The sequence below is a fragment of the Prionailurus viverrinus genome, chromosome C2 (genome assembly GCF_022837055.1).
Source record: "Prionailurus viverrinus isolate Anna chromosome C2, UM_Priviv_1.0, whole genome shotgun sequence".
Classification (NCBI taxonomy): domain Eukaryota; kingdom Metazoa; phylum Chordata; class Mammalia; order Carnivora; family Felidae; genus Prionailurus; species Prionailurus viverrinus.
Genome location: NC_062569.1, coordinates 146,178,923 through 146,206,428, shown reverse-complemented (window position 1 = coordinate 146,206,428; position 27,506 = coordinate 146,178,923). Strand labels below are relative to the sequence as shown.

General features: G+C 46.7%; 1 protein-coding gene across 6 annotated transcripts in view; it reads left to right on the top strand.

Moving 5' to 3' along the window:
- TIAM1 (TIAM Rac1 associated GEF 1) overlaps nucleotides 1-27,506 on the top strand; it is a 396,054-nt gene that overhangs the window by 257,496 nt on the left and 111,052 nt on the right. For all 6 annotated transcript variants that reach the window (XM_047874694.1, XM_047874692.1, XM_047874689.1 and 3 more), the window contains 3 exons: nucleotides 1,695-2,668; nucleotides 17,646-18,093; nucleotides 23,265-23,437. In XM_047874694.1, the coding sequence (XP_047730650.1) occupies nucleotides 1,706-2,668; nucleotides 17,646-18,093; nucleotides 23,265-23,437 (1,584 nt within the window). In that variant the 5' untranslated portion in view covers nucleotides 1,695-1,705. The remainder of the gene's footprint in view (nucleotides 1-1,694; nucleotides 2,669-17,645; nucleotides 18,094-23,264; nucleotides 23,438-27,506) is intronic.

The window sequence follows — 27,506 nt, the reverse complement described above, 5'->3', positions numbered from 1 at the left end:
AGTGAGTTGAGGTTTTGTTTTGTTTTTTTTTTTTTTCTTTTCTTCTTAAAGATGCCAGTCAGAGAGGCATGAGTTTAACTGCTTTGAAATATACTTACTGCCAGTAAAAAGGAGATCCTCCTTCTTGGAAAGTTCCCTCTGAGAATCATATGATGTGTGACCTGGTAGGGAATATTCCAGTATGGGAATAGCTTAACATCTGGTGCCTGTCTGAGTTCCCTATGAACTCACTGGAACACGAAATGGAGGTTTTCTCCTCCTGTTGCCACTGCCTTCGTTTCTGTGATGATGCGCTTGTGGCGGTCAATGCAGTGTTTCAGACAGAACAGTGAGATTAGGGAATGATTCTGGATCAATGTGAACGTGTGTTATATAGTCCAGGGCATTCCAAGCTGTTTGTCGTGGTCGTAAGGAAATTCATTCTCCATTTCTCCCTGGTGCCTTTCACTTTTATTGTGTGCCTTCCCGGGGCTACGGTATCAGTTTCACGAGAGTAGGGAATGTGTCTCTTTTGTTCTGTGTTGTATCTCTGGCTTCAAGAACATGGTAGGTGCTCGGTGTATATTTTCTGAATGAATGACTGTGTAGGTGGTTGGAAAAATCAACTCAGGAATATGTCCAGCTACTATATTTTTCTTCTTTCCATTCTGGCCACTTTTATGTGTATATCTCGAGTGCCTACAATTTGAATGGTACAGAGAAAGAGCAGAGCAAGGAGAATAGGCCAATGGAGTCACAATCGCTGAGCTTGGAAGGTTTGTCTCTTTCCTATGGTGGATAAGGTCACCAGGTCAGTGCGAGAGACTGGAAAAATGTTAAGGAAGGACTTGGATTAACCTGGGCAGCCCCAAAAGGCGGAATCACATTTAGTGGTTTCATGATGTGAATGTCTGTTTGCAGGCATTCTGTACCAGATCAATGTTCTCAGTTTGGATTTGCTGCCAGAAATAAACCCATTGGTCTGCTGCTAAGCAGAGAGCGGGGTTTCTATTTTCTTCTGCCCGCACCCCCTCCCAAACACCGCAAGTTAAGGTTTTCAGAGTGCTGTGGAATTTAAGGTAAAAAAAAAAAAATGATAATAAAAAGCAGCAAGCCCACTTTCCTTTTTGACTTTGAAAAACTAGGAGGAGTTGATCGGACTTACATCTTGACTTTTCCCAGTTCTGATTGAGTTTTGAAGTCTGAGTCAAGCAGACGCATCGGGAGGGAGGGAGGGAGGGAGGTTATCACATGCACCTGTGAGTTTTGTTAACTGTTGTTTGAAATACGGGTAGTTTCAAGCAGAAAGTGACGCATTTGCCCGACCCTTGGGTTTGTGCTCTCGGGGTTTGAGAACTTTGTTACGTATAGAGTTTAGGGCTGGCGGCCTCACGGAGGCAGCACGGTGGCAGGTTCCCCATAGGCAGCTGCCCTCTGGACAAAGACGAGTTTCCTTGTCTGAACATCTTGCTGAGGCTCTTCTCACACATCTCGGGAGGGCCCATCTCAGTGGATGACGCTGGTTCTCACCTGCCACCGGGTAAGAGACCGAGCACCTCCCGGGTGGGTAGAGAGAGGTGGATACGCTGTGACCTGCCAAGCTGTCTGCCCGCCCTGCACCCTGAGTTCTTTTCTGTTGAACTGCCCGTACCCATTGGTGACTCAATTATCCCCTCCTTTTTCCACCCCCTTCCCCTCCCCCCCCTGTGCTACAGACCATAAAACCATGGGAAACGCAGAAAGTCAAAATGTAGAGCATGAGTTTTATGGAGAGAAGCATGCCAGCCTGGGCCGCAAGCACACGTCGCGCTCCCTGCGCCTGTCGCACAAGGCGCGGCGGACGAGGCACGCGTCCTCGGGGAAGGTGATCCACAGGAACTCCGAAGTGAGCACGCGGTCCAGCAGCACGCCCAGCATCCCCCAGTCTCTGGCCGAAAATGGCCTGGAGCCCTTCTCCCAAGAAGGCACCCTGGAGGACTTCGGCAGCCCCATCTGGGTGGACCGAGTGGATATGGGCCTGAGACCCGTGTCGTACACCGACTCTTCTGTCGCTCCCAGCGTAGACAGCAGCATCGTCCTCACAGCCGCCTCTGTGCAGAGCATGCCAGACTCGGAGGAGAGCAGGCTTTACGGGGATGACGCTGCGTACTTGGCTGACGGGGGCAGGAGGCAGCATCCCTATACATCCAATGGGCCCGCTTTCATGGAGACGGCGAGCTTTAAGAAGAAGCGCTCCAAATCTGCAGACATCTGGCGGGAGGACAGCCTGGAATTCTCACTCTCCGATCTGAGCCAAGAACATTTAACAAGCAACGAAGAAATCTTGGTTTCCACTGAAGAGAAAGACTGTGAGGAGGCTCGGGGGATGGAACCCCGGGCGAGTCCGCGGCGGCTCAGCGCCTGTCAGCGTGCCAATTCCCTGGGTGACTTGTACGCTCAGAAAAACTCCGGGGTGACGGCAAACGGGGGGCCAAGGAGCAAATTTGCAGGCTACTGTCGGAATCTGGTGTCTGATATCCCCGAGCTTGCAAACCATAAGATGCCACCGGCTGCTGCTGAAGACTCTGTTCCTTACAGTAATTACAACACACTCCCCTGTAGGAAATCTCACTGTCTTTCCGAAGGTGCCACCAACCCACAAATTAGCCATAGCAACAGCATGCAAGGCAGAAGAGCAAAAACAACTCAGGTAAAGTGACCGAAGTCTGTTTCCATGTTTTGGAGTCGGTGCATGACTTTTAGTGCATGATTGTGCTCCCGCGAGATTCCCGTCTCTTAGTGGCTTGTGCCCTGTTTGCCCGGTGGCTGCTGCAGGTGGTACCGCTTTCCCCGAGGGCTGGCCTCACCTCTGCTTTGCCCCGCTTCCCGTTCCGCGGGCAGGGGTGGGATGAAGGGAGGAGTGTGTGTTTGGCGGGGGGTGATGTGGCGGGAGTGAGACTAAAGCTGCTAAGTTCTTACTGGGAAGTGACTGCCTGTCCAACTCCGATCTGCCGCAGCAGCTCGCTGGTTCTGAGCTTCCTTCCTCTCCCCGGACAGATGGGCATGGTGGGCTGTGGCCTCTTACAGCTCCTGTCTCCAGCACCGCAGGTGGGAAGGGGTTAGTCGGAAGCTCCTTTGAGGAGGCATTTTCGACTCAGGGCGGGCTCTGGTCATTTGTCAACTTCTCTCGGAGGTTGGCAGCCTTCCTGTCTTACCAGGAGCCATTTCAATTTCCTGTTCCTTGCGATGCTGGCCAGCCCTGTCTCTGGAGGGAGGTGTAGCGGAAGGAATAACACGGGTGGGTTCCAGTTCCTACTCTGCAGCCAACTAGTTGTGTGACCTTGGGCAAACCCTGCCTTCTAGTTGCTCCTCTGAAAAATGGGAGTGAAAATGCTCAACTTGCCTGCCTCGGGGTCTAGGGCACGAGAGGGTGGGTGGGAAGACATTTTTCAAAGGTTTTTAAGAAGTGTCTTGCTAACGGAAAGAGGACTCTCCACCTTAACCGGTAATGATACTCACACGAGCATAAGGACCTGTCAAGCCCTCCTGCTTGGACCAGGTGAGACCAAAGTCCTCTTCTGGTCCTGCTGTGCCCCCGTAGCAGAGTTCTGGGAGGCCTGACTTGGGTCGAGGGTAGGCTCGTGGTTTGCAGGATGGGGCTTCGGATCAGAAATCCAGATCAAGCCCATTTGCGTCGAAAGGCATGTCAGCCACCAGGGTGACCGGCTAACGGCAGTGCGGTCTGCCGGGGAACAGCAGGTGCCCTCTGACCCGACCAGTGGTCGGTGTACCTCTGGTACTGCTCCTGTGCAAGCAAAACAGGCATTTCAAGGTGAAGGGGGTCTAAGTATGATGGGCAGATGGTGGAGAACCTAAGGAAGGAGGCAAAGAAAATTGGCATTAGACTCTCTGTGTTCTTGCTGGAGAGCAGATTTTTTAATAATGGATTCTTTTTTTTTTTTAACGTTTATTTATTTTTGAGACAGAGAGAGACAGAGCATGAATGGGGGAGGGTCAGAGAGAGGGAGACACAGAATCCAAAACAGGCTCCAGGCTCTGAGCTGGCAGCACAGACCCCGACGCGGGGCTCGAACTCACGGACGGCGAGATCATGACCTGAGCCGAAGTCAGCCGCTTAACCGACTGAGCCACCCAGGTGCCCCGGAGAGCAGATTTTTTTAAGTGTCCAAAATCTCAGGTTTCTAATTTTATCTCGGAATTTTATTTATTTTTTAAATTAAAATATATTTTTTTAAGTTTATTTTTTGAGAGGGACCGAGACAGCGTGAATGGGGGAGGGGCACGGAGAGAATTCCAAGCTGGCTCTGCTCTGTTAGTACAGAGCCTGATGGGGGGCTTGAACCCACAAAACCGTGAGACCATGACCTGAGCCGAAATGGAGAGTCGTGTGCTTAACCGACCGAGCCTCGCAGGTTCCCCTACTTTGGAATTTTAAATTCTCATGTATAGGTCATCAGGGGGTAGTTTTGTTTTGTTTTTTCTTTTACTGCTCTAGATTTCTGTATTCGAATAATTAAAAGTTAACTGTATGTTCCTCTGGGTTTATATGGACTAAAGGGAACGTGTTTGACCTCTCCCCTCCTTTTCTTTTTAAAATTATGTTTCATTGTGGGAAAAATATACCCATAACATTTATCACGTTGACCATTTAAAAAAAAATTTTTTTTAATGTTATTTATTTCTGACACACAGAGAGAGAGAGAGAGAGAGAGAGAGAGAGAGAGAGAGAGAGACAGAGCATCAGCGGGGGAGGGGCAGAGAGAGAGGGAGACACAGAATCGGAAGCAGGCTCCAGGCTCTGAGCCATCAGCACAGAGCCCGACGTGGGGCTCGAACGCACAGACCGCGAGATCATGACCTGAGCCGAAGTTGGACGCTCAACCGACTGAGCCACTCAGGCGCCCCACCACGCTGACCGTTTTTAAGTGTCCAGTGCGCTGGCATTAAGTCCCTCCACACTGCTGTGCGGCCATCACCACCATCCATCTCCAGAACCCTTTCCGTATTGCAAAACTGAAGCCCAGTATCCAACCTCTCTCCTCACCCCCAACCCCCGCCCAGTCCCAGGCAACCACCATTCTATTTTCCATCTCTGAATTTGACTACTATAGGGACCTCATATAAGTGGAATCATGTAGTATTTGCCTTTTTTGTGATTGGCGTCTTTCCTTTAGCATCATGCCCTCAAGGTTCATGCATTGTTGTAGCACATGTCAGAACTTCCTTCCTTCCTTGTTTTTTTTTTTTAGATTTTTAAAAATGTTTGTTTATTTTTGAGAGAGAGAGACACGCACACACAGAATCCAAAGCAGGCTCCAGGCTCTGAGCTGTCAGCACAGAGCCCAACGCAGGGCTCGAACTCATGAACTGTGCTATCATGACCTCGGCCGAAGTCGGATGCTCAACTGAGTGAGCCACGCAGAGCTGATACAAAGAGATGGTCTGCCGGCCTTCAGAGTTCAGAGAAGGGGAACATCACCTGTGACTGTCCCCTTTCCCTGGAACAGTGCCATGGTAGCACATATTCTGTGTGAGATTTGAGAGGCATGCCTGGCCGTCTTCTGGCTCCGGGTCTCCACTGCGGGGGACGGCTGGACCTCTGTTTCACCCCACACCCCGCGGGTGGGGCTTTGAGCCTTTGAGTCACGGCCGACTGCACCCAAAAGAGAGGGGCAGAGCGGTTCTCTCCTTCAGAGCGGGTGCCACTGAAAGCGCTCACGTGTAATTGTTCTATGATGTTTCCATCTTTGGCTTGTCGCCTTCTAAAATCGTTAATATATGGAAGTGAGATCATCTGAATGTGGTCTCATAAAGTCACTGCTTAGGCAGCTTAATGTAACGCAGAGTGCAACAGACGAGGCATCCTGACGACTCCATTTACATCCTGGCTCACTCCTCACTGACCGGTGACCTTGGGCAAGTCTCTCCATCTTGCGTGCACCACGGGCTCCTTCTCTGTCTAGGGTGAGTGCCACCAGCCTCGGACAGGACCACTGGGAGAACCAAATGGGATACTGCGTACGGAAACCTTTTGCGGAGTCTGTAAAACAAACGGAAGTATTATTTTCGTATTGACTTTATATGTTGAGTGAGGATCTTTAATGACTTGAAACAAACCCCAGAATTATGCACAACACTATCCCTCCACCCACGCTTCCTAGTCTAAGTTTGGCGTGTTCATCCAACGCAATTTCTTGAGAACCCACTATGTTCCAAACAGTGTATTTTAAGAGACGGTGGGTGTGGAAGCTTCCTTGAAAAGAATTCTTTTTTTGTTCTTTTTTGTGTTGTTGTTGTTGGTAAAAGTTTCTGACCCAGGGGATCTCTCCAGCGGGCTTGGATCATAGACATTAAAGTCGCCTCATCTGCCCTGGTGATGTAGTTGAATCTGGAATTGTCTGTCAGCAATATTACTCCCCAGAAAGAAGAGTTTCTGGCAGACATTTGGCCCCAGAGCATGGCCTCTGAGCCTGGGATAAAATATGTTTTATCTGAAATAATGTGAACGACTTAATTTGATTTGAAATGATTGAAAAAGAGTTTTTGACCGTTTTCCCTGTTTTTGTATTTGTTCAGTAGTTGGATGTGTTACTAAAACATGAGGCACTGGAGTGCATGTTTAGGTTTGAAAGAGTGACACATGTCATATGTCTGCTGCACAGTGAGTGCTGAGGAGTTATTTCTTGAATTCAATATGTTTGAGAGTGTGTGTGTGTGTGTGTGTGTGTGTGTGTGTGCGCGCGCGTGTGCACCATGCCTAAAAATTAGTCTTGCGAATCAGTTTGGTATTCATTTGTTGGGAGGGTTTACCCACACCACTTAAAGCAGAGTTTACTTGTATTGATTTCTGCAGAAATACAGAGGAAACTGCCCCTTGATTTGATTGATGCATTACCGGTCTTTCGGACTGAACTTTTACCGTCTTGATAATTCCTGTGGTTAACAGAGTTGGGGCAGCCTGGTGTCACGCAAAGAGGTTCTGAAATCCAGCAGATCTGAGCTTGTCCGTTTGAGCCCTGTTATCTGTTGATCGTGTAATCTAGATGGATCTCGGTGCCTCTTTAAATAGGGTAATGTGAGTTCCACACGAGAGAACGCAAAACTCCCGGCACAGTGTCTTGCACACTGTACAAGCTTAGTCAATAATGATCATTAGTTGCGATGGAAAAGTTTGACTTAATATTTTAGAGCTCAGCCCTCCTCTGTCTCTGAGACTTGCAGTGGGTGAGGTGGAAGAAGAAAACCGCCAACTGATGGGGCGTCTTTTAGCCAGGTTCCGTGTTTCAGAGGGAAGCTTTGGCTTGGCTCCATTGTGCATAACTTGTGAGGAGAGCTTCATTCATCCTCTTAGGAGATGAGAATGGGAGCAGCTGTACCAAGAATGTCTCAGGGAGACACAGCCTTGAGACAGCAAGGGGACCCTGCTCAGCGCCCCTTGTGGAGATGTGACGCTCTTGGTAGTTTCGTGTGTTTGTGCAGTATTTGACTACCTCAGTGTTCCCAGAAATCCTTCACACTGTAGTATGGAGTGGGAACGGGGTAAGGCAAGAGAGCTCTCCACTGGTAAGACCAGAGCTTCTGGTCTCTGTGGGCCACTGGCAGGGATTCATTTCAGCCTTATTTCCAGCTCACAGATCACCTCTGTGTCCAGCCCCCTTGCTTTTCATGGAAAGAAGTGTATGTAAAGAGATGAGGTGACAAGGTGTCCCAACTAGATGAAAATCCAGGTCTCCTGCCTCACTGACCCAGGGCCATTCTTCAGAATCCCACATCCCACGGCATGCGACCTCTCATTCTTGAACAGATTTCAGCTCCTGTGTCCTCAGATTTTAAGATGAGAATCCTCAGTTCTGGTACAGAAGCAAAAAAGGGTGATTGGCTGAAAAGAACACGGGAACATCCACCCCCATAGCCCGAGACGGTGGTTCCTGAGAGGTGTTCACAACAGCTTTAGAAGAAAGCTTTGCTTTCTGGTTTGGAGAAGCAAGTCACAGAATCTGCGATTTCAGCAACGTAGAGGGTACAGCATTGTCAGAAGACGATCTTGAGTTCCTAGGAAAATTGTGTTGGTGTTTAAATTTTGATTTTGCTTTCCACTTAAAAATGGCTCAGGAATAAGTATGTTCCCTGACCTCAGCATCCAAGAGATGCTTAACCTCTGGTCACAGACTCCTTTGAGAATTGTATAAAAAATTTGGATCTTTTTCTTAGAGAAACACATGGACCGCCCTTCTGCATTCAATTCCCGGGGTTCCATGGTTTCCCCAAAGTCCATCTAGAAGCTTCTGGTTAATAACCTCAGGTTAATTCTTCACGAAACAACGTATTTTCGTATAAAATTAAACAACAGCGACAACAACAAACCCTCCCTTCCTTCCCTTCTCCAACTGCTGTTTGGTGCTGCTTTTTTGCTTTCCCCTTGATCTTCCTCTTTTCTGGCATCTCCGTTAAGCAATGAGGTAGTTTTGAAAGCAAGCCCATCGTGTTCGGCAAGATCTCCTTTTGGGAAGTGGGTGGGGCGAGTAGGTGGTTGAGGGGTGGCTCTGTCAGGCGTTTCAGACCCCTTTGAACTCTTAAAAAGTATGGCAGACTCAAGAAGACTTCTGTTTCTGCTTCTGGGTTATATGCATACATAGTTATCACATTAGAAATTGAAAAAGAAAAGTAAAGAAAATGCTCATTGAGTTGTTTTAAAATAGCCCTAATACACCCATTACGTGTTCACGCAAATAACTTTTTATTTAAATTTTTTGTTTTTCTAAAATTTAAAAAAATTAGTGGGAAGAGAGGTGTTATTTTACATTTTGCAAACCTCTGTGGTTTCTGGCAGATAAGACCTGACAGTCGCCTATCTGCTTCTGCATTCACTCTTTTGTGATATGCTAGTTTGGTCAGGCGGTAGGGGGAAAATGTGGCCTCGCCCAGGTATTTGGAAAAGGGAGAGCCCCTGTCTACCCTGAAATGATCTAAGGATCCCTGGTCCACACTTTGAGAGCTGCTCGTTTATGCTAATGGAGGCTGGGGAAGTTCAAGCCTTTGAAATTCACATTTTTAGTTTAGTGCTTGAAGAGGAGGAACTGTGTCCCTTGATGAAAATGCTGGTTTCCTAGCATCACTGGGGAGGAGGAGGGGTTGGGATTGGGAGCTTAGCGCCCTCCCAGCCAGCCTGCTATGAAGAGCTAAGAGGGTCTCCAATGTAGCCCAAGGTAGAACTTAGGAAAGAGCCAATATAGGCTTTCCATTATCATTTGGGCCCCGTTTGCTTTGGACCACTGTTGGCAGATTATCTAAGATGGGCCGTAGGACAGCCCACCATGTCTTTCTTAATTTGCTCTATTTAAAAAAAAAAAAAAATTAAGTTAAAAATATTAAATCAAGTCTGGTTGTTCCCATAGACAACATAATCAAATGGGATTGCTTGTAGATTGCAAAGTTAAGCATGAGAAGTAGGATTGATTTGTCACCTCGGCCGTAGCCGAGCATGAGCTGAACCTGGAAATGACTAAACCATTTAAATCAACCAAAATGTAATCCTCAAGAAACTGTTTTCCCTGTTCGGAGATTCTGGCAGAACATGAACAGCAGTTCATTCATTCCAAGGTGGGTTTATTTGTTTGAAGTGCCCTTGGGGATGTGTCAACAAGAAAAGGTCCCTGAGCTCTTCTGGCTAGTTCAGGGTGAAATGGGGGTGTATACGCAGAACACAATTAGCATAATGAGCATTCAACATGCTGTGGGACGGAGAGCAGGGCCAGGAAGATGCAGTAATGGGGGACACAGGAGGCAATTTGAGACAGGGTGGTCAGGCCTGGCTCCCTCTGGAGAGCAGACTTGGGTAGAGACTCGAAGGAGAAGTGGCCACTGATTTGGAAGGTGGGAATGTGCCCTTTGTGTTTGGGGCATAGTGAAGAGGCCAGTGTGTCTGGAGCACAGCGGGGGCGGGGGGTGGGGGAGGGTTGAGATGATGCCGAGAAGATGGCCTGGCAACTGGAGGAGGGAAAGAAACATCTTCAAGCTGCGGAAGGGAGGGGTGGGATCCGAGCCTTGAAGGGTAAACACTCCTGAAAGCCAGAAAGGTTGGGAACGTGCGCTGCAATGACTCCTTCAGTTTCAGGTACATCCAGCGCTCCAGTGCGAGGGCTGGACATTCGCTGGGGGCTTTGAAAGGCAGGCTGAGGGGCCTTCCGCGCGCTCCTGGGAGGTTACCTAGCAGCTGGCGTGCAGGGTGCAGTGAGGAAGGATGAGGGAAGAGACAGCTTGTTGCCGAACCAGAGGTGTGGCTCTAAGAAAGGTCGCCAGGAGCCTGCGGGACCATGTGATAGATACATCGTGGGGAGGGGAAGGATGAGGGGAAGGATGACTACAGGGTTCGAGGCACCTACATAGAAACCCAGATGAAAAGAGACAAGATGACTCACTGACGTAGACAGAAAGGCGGTCCCCGCGCTGCAGTCACCTGAAGCAACGTGCCAAGCCTTTGCCAACTTACTTCTGCCTCGCTTTTTAGCAACGGTAAAAACGTCGCTTCCCGTCCTTGTGATTGAGAGAAATTTTGAGTCACTCCCATTGGGAATCATTAGAGAAAAAGGGAAGAGGTTTTGGAAACATAACAAGGTCTGGAAATTTTGCCTTGGGAAAGGGAGAAGGGGGAAATAGAATCGGGTTTCAGAAATGCCTCAAAAGGAGCTGGGACATGTGCACGGGGACTGATAGCGGGAAGCCTAGGGGTAGAATTTACAAACTTCAGAATTAGAAATGCAAAAAGGCAGTGGACATTGGGGGTGAGGGGGGAGCCTTACAGCAATGCAAAAGTAGCACTGAAATATTTCTAGCAAATTATTAGTGACAGCGACCTGGACTTATCAATCTACAGTGTAGAAAACGTCACCATTTTCTTAGGTCATTATGCTGTTGTGTGAATGTGAAAATACTTGAAAGGGGTTTCATTGGTTCACACCAGCCTTGGTCGGCCTGTTTTTCCCAGGAGCCCTTGTTTTCCACAGTTTCTTCATCAGCCACCTCTTTTCCATGTTCGTGCAGGGAGCTAGGGAGTGAGGTCAGCCAGTGCCTTCTGTCCTTGGGCTGAGATGAAAGTAAGGCTGAGGATGGAAATGAGCGGTAATTAGAGTTAACACTTCAGAGCAGGTACTATGTGCTGGGCACAGTTCTAGAAACTTCTGTTGGATTAACTCCACATTATCTTATAAAGTGTCTTAAAGAATAGATGACTGTTATCCCCATTTTATAGATGGGGAAACTGAGGCACAAATTGGCCCAAAGTAATTTCCCTAGGATCAGTATTGACCATACTGAGATTACCAAGGAAGAGCATACTAAGAATATACTGAGTATACCAAGGAGGGAATGCTGGGAGCCAAAGACAGTATTCATTCATGTGTGTGCATGTGTGTGTGTGTGTGGCGGGGTGGGGGGGGGGTACTTACTTACATTTTGGGGATAAAAATAAGATGAGAAATCAGGGGAGGAGGATTTTATTTTGTTTTTATTTTTATTTTATTTTAAATGTTTTTTCAATTTATTTTGAGAGAGAGAGAGAGAGGCAGAGAGAGATGGGGAGAGAGAGAGAATCCCAAGCAGGCTCCTTGCTGTCAGCACAGAGCCCAATGCGGGGCTTGATCTCATGAACCTTGAGATCATAACCCGAGCCCAAATCAACAGTCCGACGCTTAACTGACTGAGCTGCCCAGGTGTTCCAAGGGAGGAGTATTTTAGAATTTATTTAACACGGCAAAAATCGTTCTAATTCAAAGCTTCTGCAGGTTGAAATTTCCTCAACCCACAAATTCAGTGAGCTCTTCTTGACTGAGCTTCTCTATACAGGAGGTCAGCACCTCCATGTTCCTATTGGAGCTCATTTAGGCATTTGTGGCCCAGCTATGATGAAAGTAAGCTGGATTCATCAGGGACATTAAAGTAACCAACAAAATAGTTGTTGGTTGTTTCTTATTTTAATGTTCATTGTTTGAGAGAGACAGAGAAAGAGCGAGCAGGGGAGGGGCGGAGTGGGGGGGTTGGACAGAGGATCTGAAGCGGGCTCTGTGCTGACAGTAGAGAGTCCGACTCAGGGCTCGAACTCACAAACCACGAGATCATGACCTGAGCCGAAGTCAGATGCTTGACCAACTGAGCCACCCAGGCGCCCTGCCAACAAAATAGTTTCTAATTGTATTCAACTTACAACTACAGTAAATGATTGATTGATTGATCTTACTGGTCCTTGAATTGTCCCACGGCCCTTGAACTTTGTGGCTAATTAATTACCTTTTCAAAATTGTGCTCACCTTTCATTAACATAGAATCCCTGTCCTTAAGAGTATTTCGCAAGTCATCCCGAAACAACTTGAGCCTTGCCACAGTGTATCATTAGTCCACACTCTTCTGCGTGGAAGGGCTGCGTGGCCCTTCGCTTCGCGAGGTGGTGAAAACGGGCTTAAAATTTGCCACTTGCTTCCCCCATGTTCATACTGGAGCTCATTTAGGCATTTGTGGCCCAGCTATGATGACTATGAAAACTCTTGTTGCCTCGCAGCTGTAGCGGGCCTTGGGCTACAGCTGGCCACTTGTGCATCCAAGAGGAAAGTGTGTACGTTAATGCTGGGAAGCTGCCAGTGCAGTGGAAACTGGTGAGTGCTCTAAAAATCTGGCTTGGGAGGATTTGTCCAGAGAGAGCAGGATTTAACAGCCTCTCTACCCCATGAATGTTGTGTATAATCGGAAGCCTCTTCAGTGGAGTGTTTGTAACATGGAGACTTTATTTTGAGCAATTTCCTAGAAGTCTCTAACCAGACCGTGCACCATGTTGGGAGTTACTTCTTGGTGTAGCTAGGGTCTTACCACTTCCCTTGATGTCCTTTGGCTTTTTAAAAAAAATTGTTTCAATGTTTATTTTATTTTTGAGACAGAGAACATGAGTGGGGGGAAGGGCAGAGAGAGAGACCCAGCAGGCTCCAGGCTCTGAGCTGTCAGCACACAGCCCGACTCGGGGCTCGAACTCGTCAACTGGGAGATCATGACCTGAGCCGAAGTCGGACCCTCAACCGACTGAGCCACCCAGGCGCCCCAGATATGCTTTGACTTTTGAATTAAAATTCAGTATCTGATTAAATACTAGGACCTATCAGATGCTAAGATGTCTCCGGTGATATGTAGGAACCTACCTTGCATATGCTACAAGCACTGCTGAGGCTCCCATGAGACTCTTCCCAGGGGTTGGTTTTCTAGATTCCTTGCTGCCAGGAACAGTGGGAGGTTCTCAGGGGCTTCTGAAGAGAGAGGGAATCTGAGACTGAGGTGGGTAGGAGGAGGAGCCCTTGGAAAGATGACCACCGAAGAATGTTTCCGTGACCCCAGTACTGCCTTTCTTCTGAGCTGTTGGAAAATGCTTTACAGTGAAATGCATCCTGGCATCTGAGAGTGATGGGCATCTGGGATGCAACCATAGAGGGATGCCTGGTGTTTTGCAAAGTGTGAACCCAATGAGCACAGGGGGATGTATGGAAATGTTGAGTGACTCTATCGTACATCTGAAACATACATGCAACACTGTATGTTTACTAACTGGAATTAAGATGAAAACTTAATAAAAACAAAAACCAAAGTGTGAACCCAGAGCCTCTCTGTCAGAGTATCTGGCTTTGGTTTGTCCTAGACCTATAAATTTGTATTTCTCGTGTGGCACTTAGGCATCTGGGTAGTAGAGTTCTACAGATAATTCTTCCCCACACTGAAGTTGGAGATTGCTGGTGTCATGGGAGCCCTCCATTGACCATTCAGGTGTTGAGTAGTGCCTCTGGTTTCCCATGATGAGTATTTGGGACATCCCAAGCTTCATGACCAAATAGGGCCTGGGGCTGGGCAGCCGGCATGTTTCCCAACAGGCTGGGTCACATATCAGTGGGGGACGTGTACCACTTAGCCTGCTTAGCCACTTGTGGAGATGAGGTGGAGTCGGCTTGGATCATTGGTCCAGAGCATTCCTCGGTGGTTACATGGGTTGTGCGTTCTATAGGTATGCATGCTTGGCTGGGGCCAGCAGGCCTCCTACCTGGGGTAATCACCTCTGCTTAGTTTAGTGGTCGGCCGGGAGGTGAACACACAGAGCCTGGGCCACTGCAAGCTTAGAGCATCAGTTGTTATGAGCAGATGTTCAGGTCTGACAGAGAGGTGAGTGTCTACCAAGGTCTTAACTCCTAGTTTCAAAAGAGGCCTCAGGGCATTCTGTAAAGGGGGAAATGGTTTGTGGGAGAGTAGACAGTCAAGACACATGCTCTTGAGGGTTTGGCCTGTCTGGTCTCTTCTTGTTTCCCTCCTCTTTTATCCCTTCTCTCCCCTTCCCCCAGCTTTGGGCTTTGAGCTCTTTGCCTGGCAAGTCAAGGCATGTAGATAGTCACTCAGATTTTGCTGGGAAAACCTGGAAAAAGCAGTGTTGGCAAAAAAAAAGGGGAGGGCAAGGCATGGAGTTGACTATTGAGACAGAATCTGTGAGGTGCTGTCGCAGCTGAACTCTGGGCATTGCGAGACGCCTTGAGTCCATTCTCCCCCACGTTCCGAGGCCTTTCTCTCATGGACTAGGGAGGTTACCCATGTAGCTGATCTCTCCCTGTCTTACAGAGAAGCTTCTCGCCTCTTTGCATTTTAGATGCGACTTTGTCGCGGATTGTTTTGCTTCTTCCAGAGAAAGATCGGGGCACGTGAAGATGAATCCAGATGTTTAGGAAATTCACAAACTCCTCATCTCCCACTACTCATGGTTATCTTGAGTAATCAGTAATGGTGAATTTACCTACTGTCTTATTGACATAGTCAGTATCCCTGCTGGGAGAAATGTGAGTTCTTAACTGTGTTTCTCTGTTTGTATAGAGGATGTTTATCCACTGGATCTGGCTCCTTCCTGACCATTGCTGGCAGTTAATAGGCGGGACGGCAGATAGCAAAGTGATGGGAACAGCAGATGCAGGGCAGTGTGCCCCTGAGTGGTACCCACAGTTTCTTTATCCCCCTTAAGGCTCTGTAAATCCCATGGGTCTCAATTCCACTGGAAATGTAGTTGGTCCTTAGAAGATATCTTAACTACTTCCTGCTACTGTCTTCCCTCCTCGTTTTATTCTTTTCTTTCTTCTTCTTCTTCTTTTTTTTTTTTTATGTTTATTTTTGAGAGCAAGCGGGAGGAGCAGAGAGAGAGAAGGATACAGGGGATCCGGAGCAGGCTCTGTGCTGTGAGCACAGAGCCCAATGTGGGGCTTGAACTCACAAACCGTGAGATCGTGACCTGAGTTGAAGTCAGATACTTAACCAACTGAGCCACTCAAATGCCCCTTTTCTTCCTTCCTTTCTTTTCTTCTTTCTTTCTTTCTCTTTCTTTCTTTTCTTTCTTTCTTTCTTTCTTTCTTTCTTTCTTTCTTTCTTTCTTTCTTTCTTTCAGAACAGTTGTAGATAGTAGAGAGGGTTCCCAGTTAATCTTAAACACCTGGCTGAGATAGCATTTGCAGCTATATCCACTATAAAGTTACGTATTTTCCTCCTTTTGCATACAGTTCTCTTTGTTGTTGTTTTTGAAGGTGCACAATATAATGATTTAATATATGTATACATTGTGAAATGATGACCACAATCAAGTTAATTAACACATTCATCACCTCACACAGTTACCTTTTTTCTTTTGTGGCGAAAACACTTAAGATCTGCTCCCCTAGTAAATTTCAAGTGTACGTACAGTATTCACTATATATATATATATATACACACACACACACACACACACACACACACACCATGCTGCACATTAGATTCGTAGAACTTACTAATTTTATAACTGAGTTTGTACCCTTTGACCAACATCTCCCCATTTCCCCCCACCCCCGGGCAGCCACTGTTCCACTCTCTGCTCTATGAATTCAACATTCTTATATATATATATATAATTTATTTGTTTTAAATTTTTTTTAACATTTATTATTTTTGAGACAGAGAGAGACAGAACATGAACGGAGGAGGGGCAGAGAGAGAGGGAGACACAGAATCGGAAGCAGGCTCCAGGCTCTGAGCCATCAGCCCAGAGCCTGATGCGGGGCTCGAACTCACGGACCGTGAGATCTTGACCTGAGTTGAAGTCGGACGCTTAACCGACTGAGCCACCCAGGCGCCCCTGAATTCAACAGTTTTAGATTCCACACGAGTGAATCATAGAGCATTTGTCGTTCTGGGTCTCCTGTTTGTCACATCTGGCTACGCCCATCTTTCAGTTGTTCACTTAGTATCTATTCACGATGAAGGTGAAGTGAACTTTGAGGCCCTAACTTAGAACTGCCTGTGATGCTTAGAGTTCCGGGCTCAGCACCTGTCTGGGCTTCACGCAGGACAGTGCTCGTCTGTGGCTTGGTTCATTCGGCCCCACTGCCTCTCAGCAAATATTTGAGCCCAAAGCATTCATTTTTATGCCAACCCAGAACTGTCAGTTTTCACATTTTCGAACCATAATTAGATGCTTATGAGACTTAAGGCTCAAAAAATGGTTAAATCCCCAAAGCATGTATTACTTTACCATCTATATCACTATGTCAGACCCCTGTTCCTATTCTCTTCCTTTGAGAAAAATCAGTCTGACTTCTTACCCGTGAGACTGTTGAGCTGTCCTGTCCAATAGTGCTGTCATTATCCTTCCTTGATGACTACCATTATTTAATTATTGCTTATGGATATGCCGGTCGCGCTTTAGTGCAGTTAAGACTCTGATTTAAGAACAGACCTGTCTGTGTCCCGGAAGTGTTCAACCCGAGAGCAGGGACTGTGCTTTGGAAGTTCCAAATGTTTTTAGACTGGGAATTGATACCCCCCCACACTGGCAGTTGCCGCAAGCTGTCACTTGGCCCGGGGGCAGTGAGTAGCTTGCTTTGGGCTCTTAGCATCCCGGCTTTGAAAGGGCAAGGTAATTGGAGAGCCTGTACTGGAGCTGTGGGCCCCACAGACTTATTTAGCTCCATGCAGGGTGAGAGGCTGCTTGTTTTCAAGAAGTGAAGCTGGTTCCAGCATGAGGACTCTTGCCTGCTCGTGGGACATGGGTCCTTGCTGGGTGAGTGGGTGAGGCGGTATGCTAGGTATCTTTTTAGTCCCCACATTACAAAACAGACTCCTAACTCCAGGCTCTTTATTTAAAAAAAAAAAAAAAAAAAAAAAAAAAAAAAAAAAAGAGGGGAAAAGAAGTATTAGCTGTAAAGACCTTGTTCTCCATCGTAACCCCTACCTCTGCAAGCACTGATCAGCCTGCAGAATTTCCTGGAGTTTTGGGCAGACTGATGAGGGGTGCCCACTGATGAGGTGGGAGAAGCTCAGTAGCGGATTCGCCAATTAGTTAATTACCTAAGTCAGATACATGGTGAGTTCTCTGGAACGTTCCTTGTTTTTAAATATATAAATTTCTTAAACATTTCAGCCTGTTCACATTCACGCCAGGGTGGCGTGGTGGTCTTCCTGAGCCGCTCTGCGGGCAGGTTAGGTTCGCGTGGGTGGGGGGCTTGAGGAGTCATTGGCCCAGGACCGGTGGGAGCAGGAGCGCCCCGTGGGTCTCGCGCAGCCCTGCGGCCACACGGTCTGTGGCTTGCTTCTCTGCATGATGTACGTCTTCTTTTTCTCCCTTTTCGGCTCCCAAGGATGTTAATGCCGGCGAGGGCAGTGAGTTTGCGGACAGCGGGATCGAAGGGGCCACCACCGACACGGACCTCCTGTCCAGGCGATCCAATGCCACCAACTCCAGCTACTCGCCCCCCACCGGCCGCGCCTTTGTGGGCAGCGACAGCGGCAGCAGCTCCACGGGGGATGCGGCCCGCCAGGGGGTGTACGAGAATTTCCGGCGGGAGCTGGAGATGAGCACCACCAACAGCGAGAGCCTGGAGGAGGCGGGCTCGGCGCACAGCGATGAGCAGAGCAGCGGCACCCTGAGCTCCCCGGGCCAGTCGGACATCCTGCTCACGGCCGCGCAGGGCACGGTGCGCAAGGCCGGGGCGCTGGCCGTCAAGAACTTCCTGGTGCACAAGAAGAACAAGAAGGTGGAGTCGGCCACCCGGAGGAAGTGGAAGCACTACTGGGTGTCCCTGAAAGGTAGGAGCAGGAGCCCCGCTCCCCCAGCACGTGATGCACCCGGCGCTCCTTGGTGCACCTGCGCACATGATGTTTCTTAATTACGTGGAGTTTGTATTTTATACCAATTTTTTTAAAGCTTAAAAAACTATTTCTTGAGAGAAAGAGAGCAAGGGAGGGGCAGAGAGAGAGAGAGAGAGAGAGAGAAAGAGAGAAAGAGAGAGAGAAAGAGAAAGAGAATCCCAAGCAGGCTCTGTACTGTCAGCATAGAACCCCACACAGAGCTTGATCGCACCTACCGTGAGATCATGACCTGAGCCAGAGTCAAGAGTCAGACGCTTAATGGACTGAGCCACCCAGACACCCCTATTTTGTATCAGTTTTAACCATTTTTTTTTTTTATTGTGATAAGAATACTTAGCTGAGATCTTAAGTTTTTACATTATCATTGACTGTAGAGCCCATCTCTGGGATGCAATCATCTCACTTAACTGAAACTTTATGTTCCTTGCTTATTTAGTAACTCCTCACCCCGGCCTCCCCACCAGCTGTTTTCTTCACTTTTTCACCCTTAAGCTAGAAGAGCATCACTAACCCAGTTTCCTCCTATATACAGCTGCTTGGGATGACAGTTTCGAGGGACATGTTCCAAAAAAAATTTCTCTTAATTATTCAAGGCATTGGAGTGCCCCCTGAAGTGACTGTCGTAGAGGCAAAGTCATTAGTTTGAAGCCCAAGAAATTACTATGTTTTCAGGCTTAAAAAAAAAAAGATGGAATATCACTGATTTCACAAGGTTTGACCTAATGCATAATAGAATGTCTGAGCCATCATATGTTTGTGAAAAGTCACTGTTGTACAGTCACACATTGAATATACACCTTTGAAGCAGGTGTATATGCTCTTGTGCACATCTGCACGTGTCTCAGTAGTATAAAAGTCATAATGCATTTGTGAGCCCTGTGCCTTTTTTTAAAAAAATTTTTAGGTTTATTTATTTATTGAGAGAGAGAGAGAGGACAGGTGGGGTGGCGGAGGGGGTGGGGGGAGGAGAGGGAGACAGAATCCCAAGCAGCCTCCACGCTGTCCGCGCAGAGCCCGATGCGGGGCTCGAACTCACAAACCGTGAGATCATGGCCTGAGCCGAGAGCAAGAGTCGGAGGCTTAACCGACTGAGTTACCCGGGCGCCTCTGAGCTCTGTGTCTTAAAAAGAATACTTGAAGGCCACTTAGACTTTTTGTCACAAGCTCCATTTGAAACAGGGGTAGGGTTTGGCAGGACAGGTTAGATAGGTTAACGGGCACGAAGGGCAAGTGCAGGAGGGAGCCATTCCATACTCAATCGCATCAACTGTGGCTGGTGTCGGGGACACCCAGTCCTAGAGGCACAGGATGCCCTGGAGTCTGTGGTGGTGCGCAGGCCAATCCTGGAAGGACAAGCAAGGTGTAGGCTGGCCCCATTGCTATCGGTGCCAACTGTTGCTTCACTGCCTGGTGAGACGAGATGGGAGCTTGTTAACTAGACTGTGCGCTTTGCTGCATGTCACAGAGACCCACAGTGACAACGTGTTAAGCAAGATGGAACTGATTTCCCTCCCATCTACCAGGGATAGACCGTCTGAAGTCGTTGTGGTGACTCCTTCCTCTGAGCCATCTGGGTCCCAGGCTCCTTCTGTCCTGTTGCTCAGCTATTCCCAGAGCGTGATCTTAGTCCCTGTGGTCAAGACAGCTCACCACCGGGGCCGCATTCCTGCAGAAAAATGGAGGCGCACCCCCCTGCCCTGTATTAGGGCTGCTGTCTCAAAGTACCACAGACCGACTGGTTTAACGAAAGAAATTTATGTTCTCCCAGTTGTGGAGGCCGGAGGAAATCAAGGTGTGAGTGGGATTGGTGCTTGCTGCCATCTCCCTCCTTGGCTTCTAGAAGGCTGTCTTCTTCCAGTGTCTTCTCATGGCTTTCCCCTTCTGCCTGTCTGTGGCCCAATTCCCCCTTCTTATAAGAACGGCAGTTAGACTGGATTAGGGCTCACTCGTATGACCTCTTTTGATTGTAATGACCTCTTTTTACAATCCTGCCTCCAGATATGGCCACTTTCTGAGGTACTGGATTAGGACTTTAACATAGGAATTTGGGGTGATAGAATTCATCCCATGACAGGCCCCGGATGTACGTGTGAAACAAGCTTCCCACCTCATTCTGACACTAAGTTCGAGAACACCAGTGTCTGTGTCAGAGAATAACAATAATTAGGTGATTTTTAACTTGGGACACAGAAGAGGGAACTGTTTCGTTTCTGCCATTCCCTTAGAGAATAAATGATCCCGGAAGCCAGCGTGCAGGCATTTTGGAGCCCAGCTCAGGAGCCCATTAGAGGAGGGAGCCTTCACTTTCTTGGTGACCCAGATCTGAGTGACACAGTCTGTCAGGATCCAGGCCCAGAACCTAGAGCCGCTGAGTCCTTCGTTTCTTAATCCTGACGGGTTTCCATTATATATTGACATGCTCACAGCTCGTTCTTGCCACTCAAAGGCACAACGTGCTGCTGGGCTTTTTTTTTTTTTTTCTTAGCAACCCTTGGATATCATGAAATCAAAAGCAGAGCACCTGGGAGCCGTGGGGGTAGATTTCTCCAAAGATTCTTTCACTTTAGACAGAATAATTAATTTTTTTAAAAAAAGATCTCATTTAGCACGAACCTCTGGGGTGTCTCTGTCGACAACTGCCGAGCATACAGATGACGCTCAAGTGAAGTTGAGGGCCGGTGGACTATCAGGGAGCGTGTGGGTCCTGGATGTGTTGCTTCGTGTGCGTCTTCTCACCGGAGCAAGGAGATAATTAGAGGAAAAGCCGATTTTAACCACCTGCTGTCGTGGGTGATTGTAAACCAACTTTGGAAGATTCTAAAAACAGCCATTTGAGGAGACTGTATAAAGTGTTCAATGTTTGCACATGCCAAGGTTCGCGGATGTCCCCTCTCCATTATCCACAGGCCTCCTTCTCTGTCCTCACCCTCCGGCACAGCTGTGTTTCTCCTTCTCTGCTCACAATCTGCTAATCATGACTGTAGTGTTCGTCCTAAAGATCAGAGCGGGGTTTCCTAACGAGGGCACTCTTGACATTTTCTGGAAAATTCTTTGTTGTGGGGGTGCTATCCCGGGCGCCGTAGGATGTTTAGCAGGATCCCTGTCCTCTACCTGCTGGATGCCAGTGGCACCTCCTCCCCCACCCCCTACACCCAGTGACAGAGCCAAAAATGTCTCCAGACATCGCCACATGTCCCCTCAAGGGCAAGATTGCCACACTTCAAGAACCTCTGATTTGGAGAAAAATGGCGTCCCCTTTCCATTTTCTTTCTTATATTTATCTCTGAGTCTGTGCTAGCTTAAGAAGTAGAAATAGGTTCAGATGATTCTGCCATGTGTTACATGGGTTTCTGAAAAGACCTGAGATCTTCACAATAACAGGGATTATGGGAAAAACAAGGTTGGGGCAGACTACTCAATAGGTAAGTAATTCAATTACGTGCTTGCAACTTTTTAACCCAATGCTGGATAGACGGAGACATAGATGGATGGACGGATAACTAAATCCGCTGCTAAAAATATTCACATAGTTCGCATCTTACTTTTTAGCAGTAAATACTATAGAAAACGTCGGACTTCACCTTTAAGAAAAAAGAGAATATATGGGATACCTGAGTGGCTCAGTTGGTTAAGCGTCCAACTCTTGATACTGGCTCTGGTCATGGTCTCACAGTTTGTGAGACTGAGCCCCAAATCGGGCTCTGTCTAAAAGCTCAGAGCCTGCTTGGGATTCTTTCTTCCTCTCTCTCTGCCTCTCTCCTGTGCATGCTCGCTCTCTCTCTGTCTCTTCTCTCCAAATAAATAAATAAAACAATTAAGATAAAAAAGTGAATATAACGTGAGTGGGTAGAAAGAGGAATCAAAACACCTGGATTATTGAGACAAGAACAGGAAAGAAGAAACCGTAAAGCCTAGGACCACCATACGGTAGGACTTGTGAGGAAAGCTTTTGGGAAACTCTGCCAAGGGAGAATTCGTGCAGTGCGTGGACATGGCATCTGCCACTGTGCTGTATTCGGCTGTGTTTGGGGACTTTGCATTTCAGCAGCTGTTACCATGTGAATGTGAAATATTATGGGCTAAGAAAAATTGCCTCTGAACTAATGTGACTTTTCCATCGATACCCATCATTCTGCGTTACTAATCACATATGCGCAAATTTACGTTATGGAAGAAACCCCTCTTACGGCTGAATAGACTGTACTTTCAGGGGCTTTGTCAGTCACATAAAGTGGGGCCCACGCTTTCCCTGAAAGTGGTTTTGATTAGTTGACAGTAAATGTTCAGGTAGTAATTACTATGAAAGTGAGCCTCACGTTAAGGAGACCATGGAGGCCATTCACTGAAGCCACCTTGGCATAAATCTATGGGAGGTTTCTATTGTTTCTGTCTCATTAGTTTCACAGGACCATTAAGTGCGGACCAGGTCTTGAGCACCCCCCCCCCCCCCCCCCCCGCCCCAGGCCTTCATATGTGCGCCATGCCATTTTTTCTTTCAGTAGGAACAGGACATGGTTTATTTCTAGAAGAACATTCTGTAGGACATATTTGAATTAAAAAAAATCTATCGTTTCTTTCCTTATCCTTAAAGCACCCAAAGCTAGTTTTGTGAGTTGTTTCCTCCAAGGGCCTAGCCAAGAAACCCCCAGAGTTGTGTTGCCTGGTTGTATATCATGTGAGCCACTGGGAAGGGACTCCAGTGGGCCAGTACTGATTGGTGGTCCTCACACAGCCGTGGTTTTAGTTCTGACCAGTTGCGCCGGGTTCCCAGCCACCGTTGGCCAAAGTTGCTGTAGGACCCCCCATGTGCCTATGAGCACACCTGTGATGAAACACTCTTAAGAGATTCAGGGTCTTTAAGAACTTGAGGGCGTACATGAGGGAGTCTCATGTGGCCTGAGAAACAGTGATTGAAAAATCTTTGCCTTTCTCTCAGTCCATCCAAGACTTCAGTACAAGCAAAACCCCATTCTTTTCTCCCTCGGTTTCCACGCACTTTAATTTCCAGCCTCTTCCTTGTGATGGGACACAGACAATAGATTCCTCTACCGACTTTTTTGTTGCACAAGCGCTGAATACTCACGCAGACCCCTGTTTTGTTTTCTCAGGGTGCACACTCTTCTTCTATGAGAGCGATGGTAGGTCTGGAATAGACCACAACAGCATCCCTAAGCACGCCGTGTGGGTGGAGAACAGCATTGTGCAGGCTGTACCTGAACACCCCAAGAAGGACTTCGTCTTCTGCCTCAGCAATTCCCTGGGTGATGCTTTCCTCTTTCAGGTTTGTTGGGCGCTTCCCCTATGGGCATTTCAAACCTCCAAACCAGACATCTTCCTCTCCGGCCTGTGGTACCCCACCCTGTTTTCCTTTTCTAGTGGGTTTTTATCTTCTGCTCGTTATAGAAACAAAAAAATGATCCATGACAAAATAAACATCTGTATTGAACTCAGAAATGAGAGAAGTCACCCAGAAGGTTCCATGGGAAGCCTACGGAAGGATGTGAGTTGAATTTGAGAGGCTTGCGCTCTTTGCCGTGGGTTGAAGGATTCGCCAATGTAGTCTCAATACCATTTGTGAAGAGCTTCAGAAAAAGATGATGAATTCCTTAATTTAGAAATGATTTGAGCTGTCAAAATTTTTCATCATAATGTTCTCTTCTAACATTACTCATAAAACAGTGACATCCCAGAAATGACTAGCTGTACCCGAATAATTTCCTCATCTTATCAGAAATTTGTACCCAGTGTTCTTGAAGTTGGAGTGTTAATTGTGTTTAAAAAAAAAAAAAAAAAAACCACAAACCTGCTAATCACTGCAGGGTTAACATTTGCTTTTATAGGGAATTGTTTGAGTTTGGTCAGTTGTGATGCATTCTGCCAGAACTTGCTGTGGTAGTTAGGAAGGCTGCCCTCGTTTATTTCCATAATGCAGATATTCAACTTGTAATGCAACTTGTAGTCTGTGCTTCCTACATGCTTCTCATGGTGCTATTGAGAACAAGAAGATTTTGACACAGTTCGTGCTCTCAAAAGTGTTCATATATGACATGGGAGATAGACACAGGGATAGATCTTTGTACTATAGGAAGGCCTGGTCATGAATATTGAAGGATGAATTGGGGCAATGGACAGTGAGAATATTCCATGCAGAAAAGAGAGCTGGATTAAAGGCGTGGGAAAGAATAATAGGTTATTTCACCAAGTTTCTGGGTTTGGCCCCCAAGTTATTTGCATTTGGGCAGTTAAAGTGAGAAATATAAAGTGGTCATTTGTGTGTGGACAGCCAAAAGCATCTGTTTTTTTTTTTTTTTTTCTTTAAATCGATGAGGTAAAGCACACATAAAGGGTACATGGGTGGCCAAGTTGGTTAAGTGTCCGACTTTGGCTCAGGTCAGGATCTCATGGTTTGTGAGTTCAAGCCCCACATCCGACTCTGTGCTGACAGCTCAGAGCCTGGAGCTGCTTCAGCTTCTGTGTCTCCCTCATTCTCTGCCCCGATCCCACTTATACTCTGTTTCTCTCTCTCTCAAAAATAAGCAAACATTTAAAAAAATTACAAAAAAAGGACCTCTGCTTATTCCTCCTCCATCATTAAAATAATTATGATCTGGGGTGCCTGGGTGGCCCAGTTGCTTAAGTGTCTGACTTTGGCTCAGGTCAGGATCTCATGGTTTGTGAGTTTGAGCCCTGCATCAGCCTCACTGCTGTCAGTGCAGAGCCCACTTTGGATCCTCTGTCTCCCTCTCTGCCCCTCCCCTGCTCTCTCTCACTCTTTCTCTCACTTTCTCTCAAAAACAAATAAACATTGAAAAAAAAATAAGAGTGTACAAAACATAAATGTATTGGTCAGTGAAATGTCACAGAATGAATACATAACCACCACCTAGGTCAAGAAACAGAAATTTCTAGCACCCTATAAGCCATTCCTCACCCACAGACACACATGCAGGCCACTAGTTGGATAGAATAAATCTGGATCTTATCATCCAAGCCAGGACACTTTTGTTTATCTGGGAATGTCTGCATTTCTCCTTCATTTTTGAAGGATAGTTTTGCTGGATATAGAATTCTCGACTGATGGTCTTATTTCAGTGTTTTGAAAGTATTCTTGTACTGCCATCTGGCCTCCATGGATTCTGATGAGAAATCAGCTTTTAATCTTAGGAGGACCCCCTGTATAGATGAGTTGCTTCTTGGGGCGCCTGGTTGGCTCAATTGGTACAATATGCAGCTTTTAAACTCAGGGTCATGAGTTCAAGTGCCACTTTGGGCATGGAGCCCACTCAAAATAAAATAAAAATCTATTAGATGAGTTGCTTCTCTGTTGGTACTTTGGGAATTTTGTCTTTGTATTTCAACAGCTTATGATATGTCTCTAGGTATTGATTTCTTTCAGTTTATTCTCCCTGGAATTCTTTGAGCTTCTTTGATGTTTAGATGCATGTGTCTAAACCACAATTGGCAAATTTTCAACCATAATTTCTTTAAATAGGTTTCTTTTCCATTTCTCTTCTCTTTTAGGACTCCCATTATGTTTATGTTAGCAAGCTTGATAGTGTAAGTCTCTGAGACTCTGTTCATCTTCCTTCATTCTTTTTTTGTTCTGTTTCTTAGACTGGATAATTTCAGTTGACCTACTTCAAGTTCACTGATTCTTTTTTGCCAGTTCAAATCTGCTGTTGAGTTCCTCTGGTGAAATTTTCACTTCAATTTTTCTACATTTCAACTCTAGAATTTGTATTTGATTCTCTGAAAAAAAATTTTTTTTAATTTTCTATGGATATTCTCTGTTTGGTGAGATTATCATTCTTATGCTTTACTTCCTTAGACATGATTTTCTTTAGTCCTTTGGATATATTCAAAATAGTTGATTTAATGTCTTTGTTTAGCAGTCTACTATCTGAACTTCCTTAGGGATAGTTTCTATTAACTGTTTCTTTCCTTGTGTGTGTTCCATGTTTGGTTGTTTCTTTGCATGTTTCACAGCTACTTGGTTGAAAACTCCACATTAAAATAACGTGGTGACTCTTGAAACCAGGTCCCCCCTCTCCCCCCAGTGTTTGTTGTAGTTGATTGTTGTGACTCTTGCTTGTTTGTTAAGTGCCTTTCCTGAAATCAATAAAACATTTATTCTTTGTGATGTGTGGCTACTGAAGTCTCTGCTCAGTTAGGTTAGTAGTCAGCAAATGATTGCAAAGATTTCCTTAAATGCCTGGGAGCGATTAGACATCCATTCTTTCCCAAGGACTTCTATGTCTTCAACACTCGGACAGCTGATTAATAACTTGCCTTAGCCTTCACCTCTGCTTGCACAGAGTCTCAAGGTCAGCCAGAGGGGTGAGGGTAGGGCCTTCTTAGGGTTTTGTGAATGTATGCACAGTCTTATACATGTACATGACTTTCTAGATTCCCTGGACTATGGATAGCTTATGAATATCTTATTCCCCAGCTTTTAAAAAACTTCCCGGGGTGCCTGAGTGGTTCAGTCAGATAAGTGTCTGACTTCTGCTCAGGTCATGATATCAGCGTTTGGGGGTTCGAGCCCCATGTTCAGCTCTGTGCTGACAGCTCAGAGGCTGGAGCCTGCTTCAGATTCTGTTACTCCCTTTCTCTCTGCCCCTCTCCTGCTCTTTCTCTCTCCCTCTCTCTCTCCCCCCCGCTCTGTCTTTCTGTCTCAAAAATAAATAAACATTAAAAAAAAAGTTTCTTGGTTAGCTTCCTTTCTTGCCCCAACTGTCATCAGTGTCTCAGGCAGCTGTGATATTAAACAGTTGTTCCTGATTAGTTTTCAGAAACTCCCCTTGGAGTAATGACTATCTGCACAAGTGAGTTCTGAGGTCAAATAGCAGCAAGCCCTGTGAATGGGGGTTTCCTGCGAACTGTCATATGTCAAATGATGACAATTCTTTGAGGACATTGTTTTGTGGGAGTTCACTGCCCCCTCCAGTGATTGCTAGGCCGCTGTTTTTCACATGCTTGTGGAGATGGGGAGATGAAGACGGGAATAAGGCAAGCGAAAATGTCCTCAAAACTTTCTGTTCTGAGACTCAGCTATCGCTTTTTTCCAATAGAAGCACCTGATTGTTGCAAGACTTAATTAATTGCTGGAGCTCTGAAAAAGCCAATTTTGAAGATTTTTGCTGATGTTACTGGTTTCACAGCGGAGCAGTTTTTTGAGGTCCTTTACTCTACCATTTCTACTGATGAACTCATCAGGACACTTCAGAGACTAGCCAGTTTTGAGAGATATGGCAGCTCAATAAACAATTATGCCAGGATAACAGGTATAAATTGCAACAGATCCAGGCTACCTGGGTTGTGTAGCATCCTGTCCCTGGGTACGTTTGGGT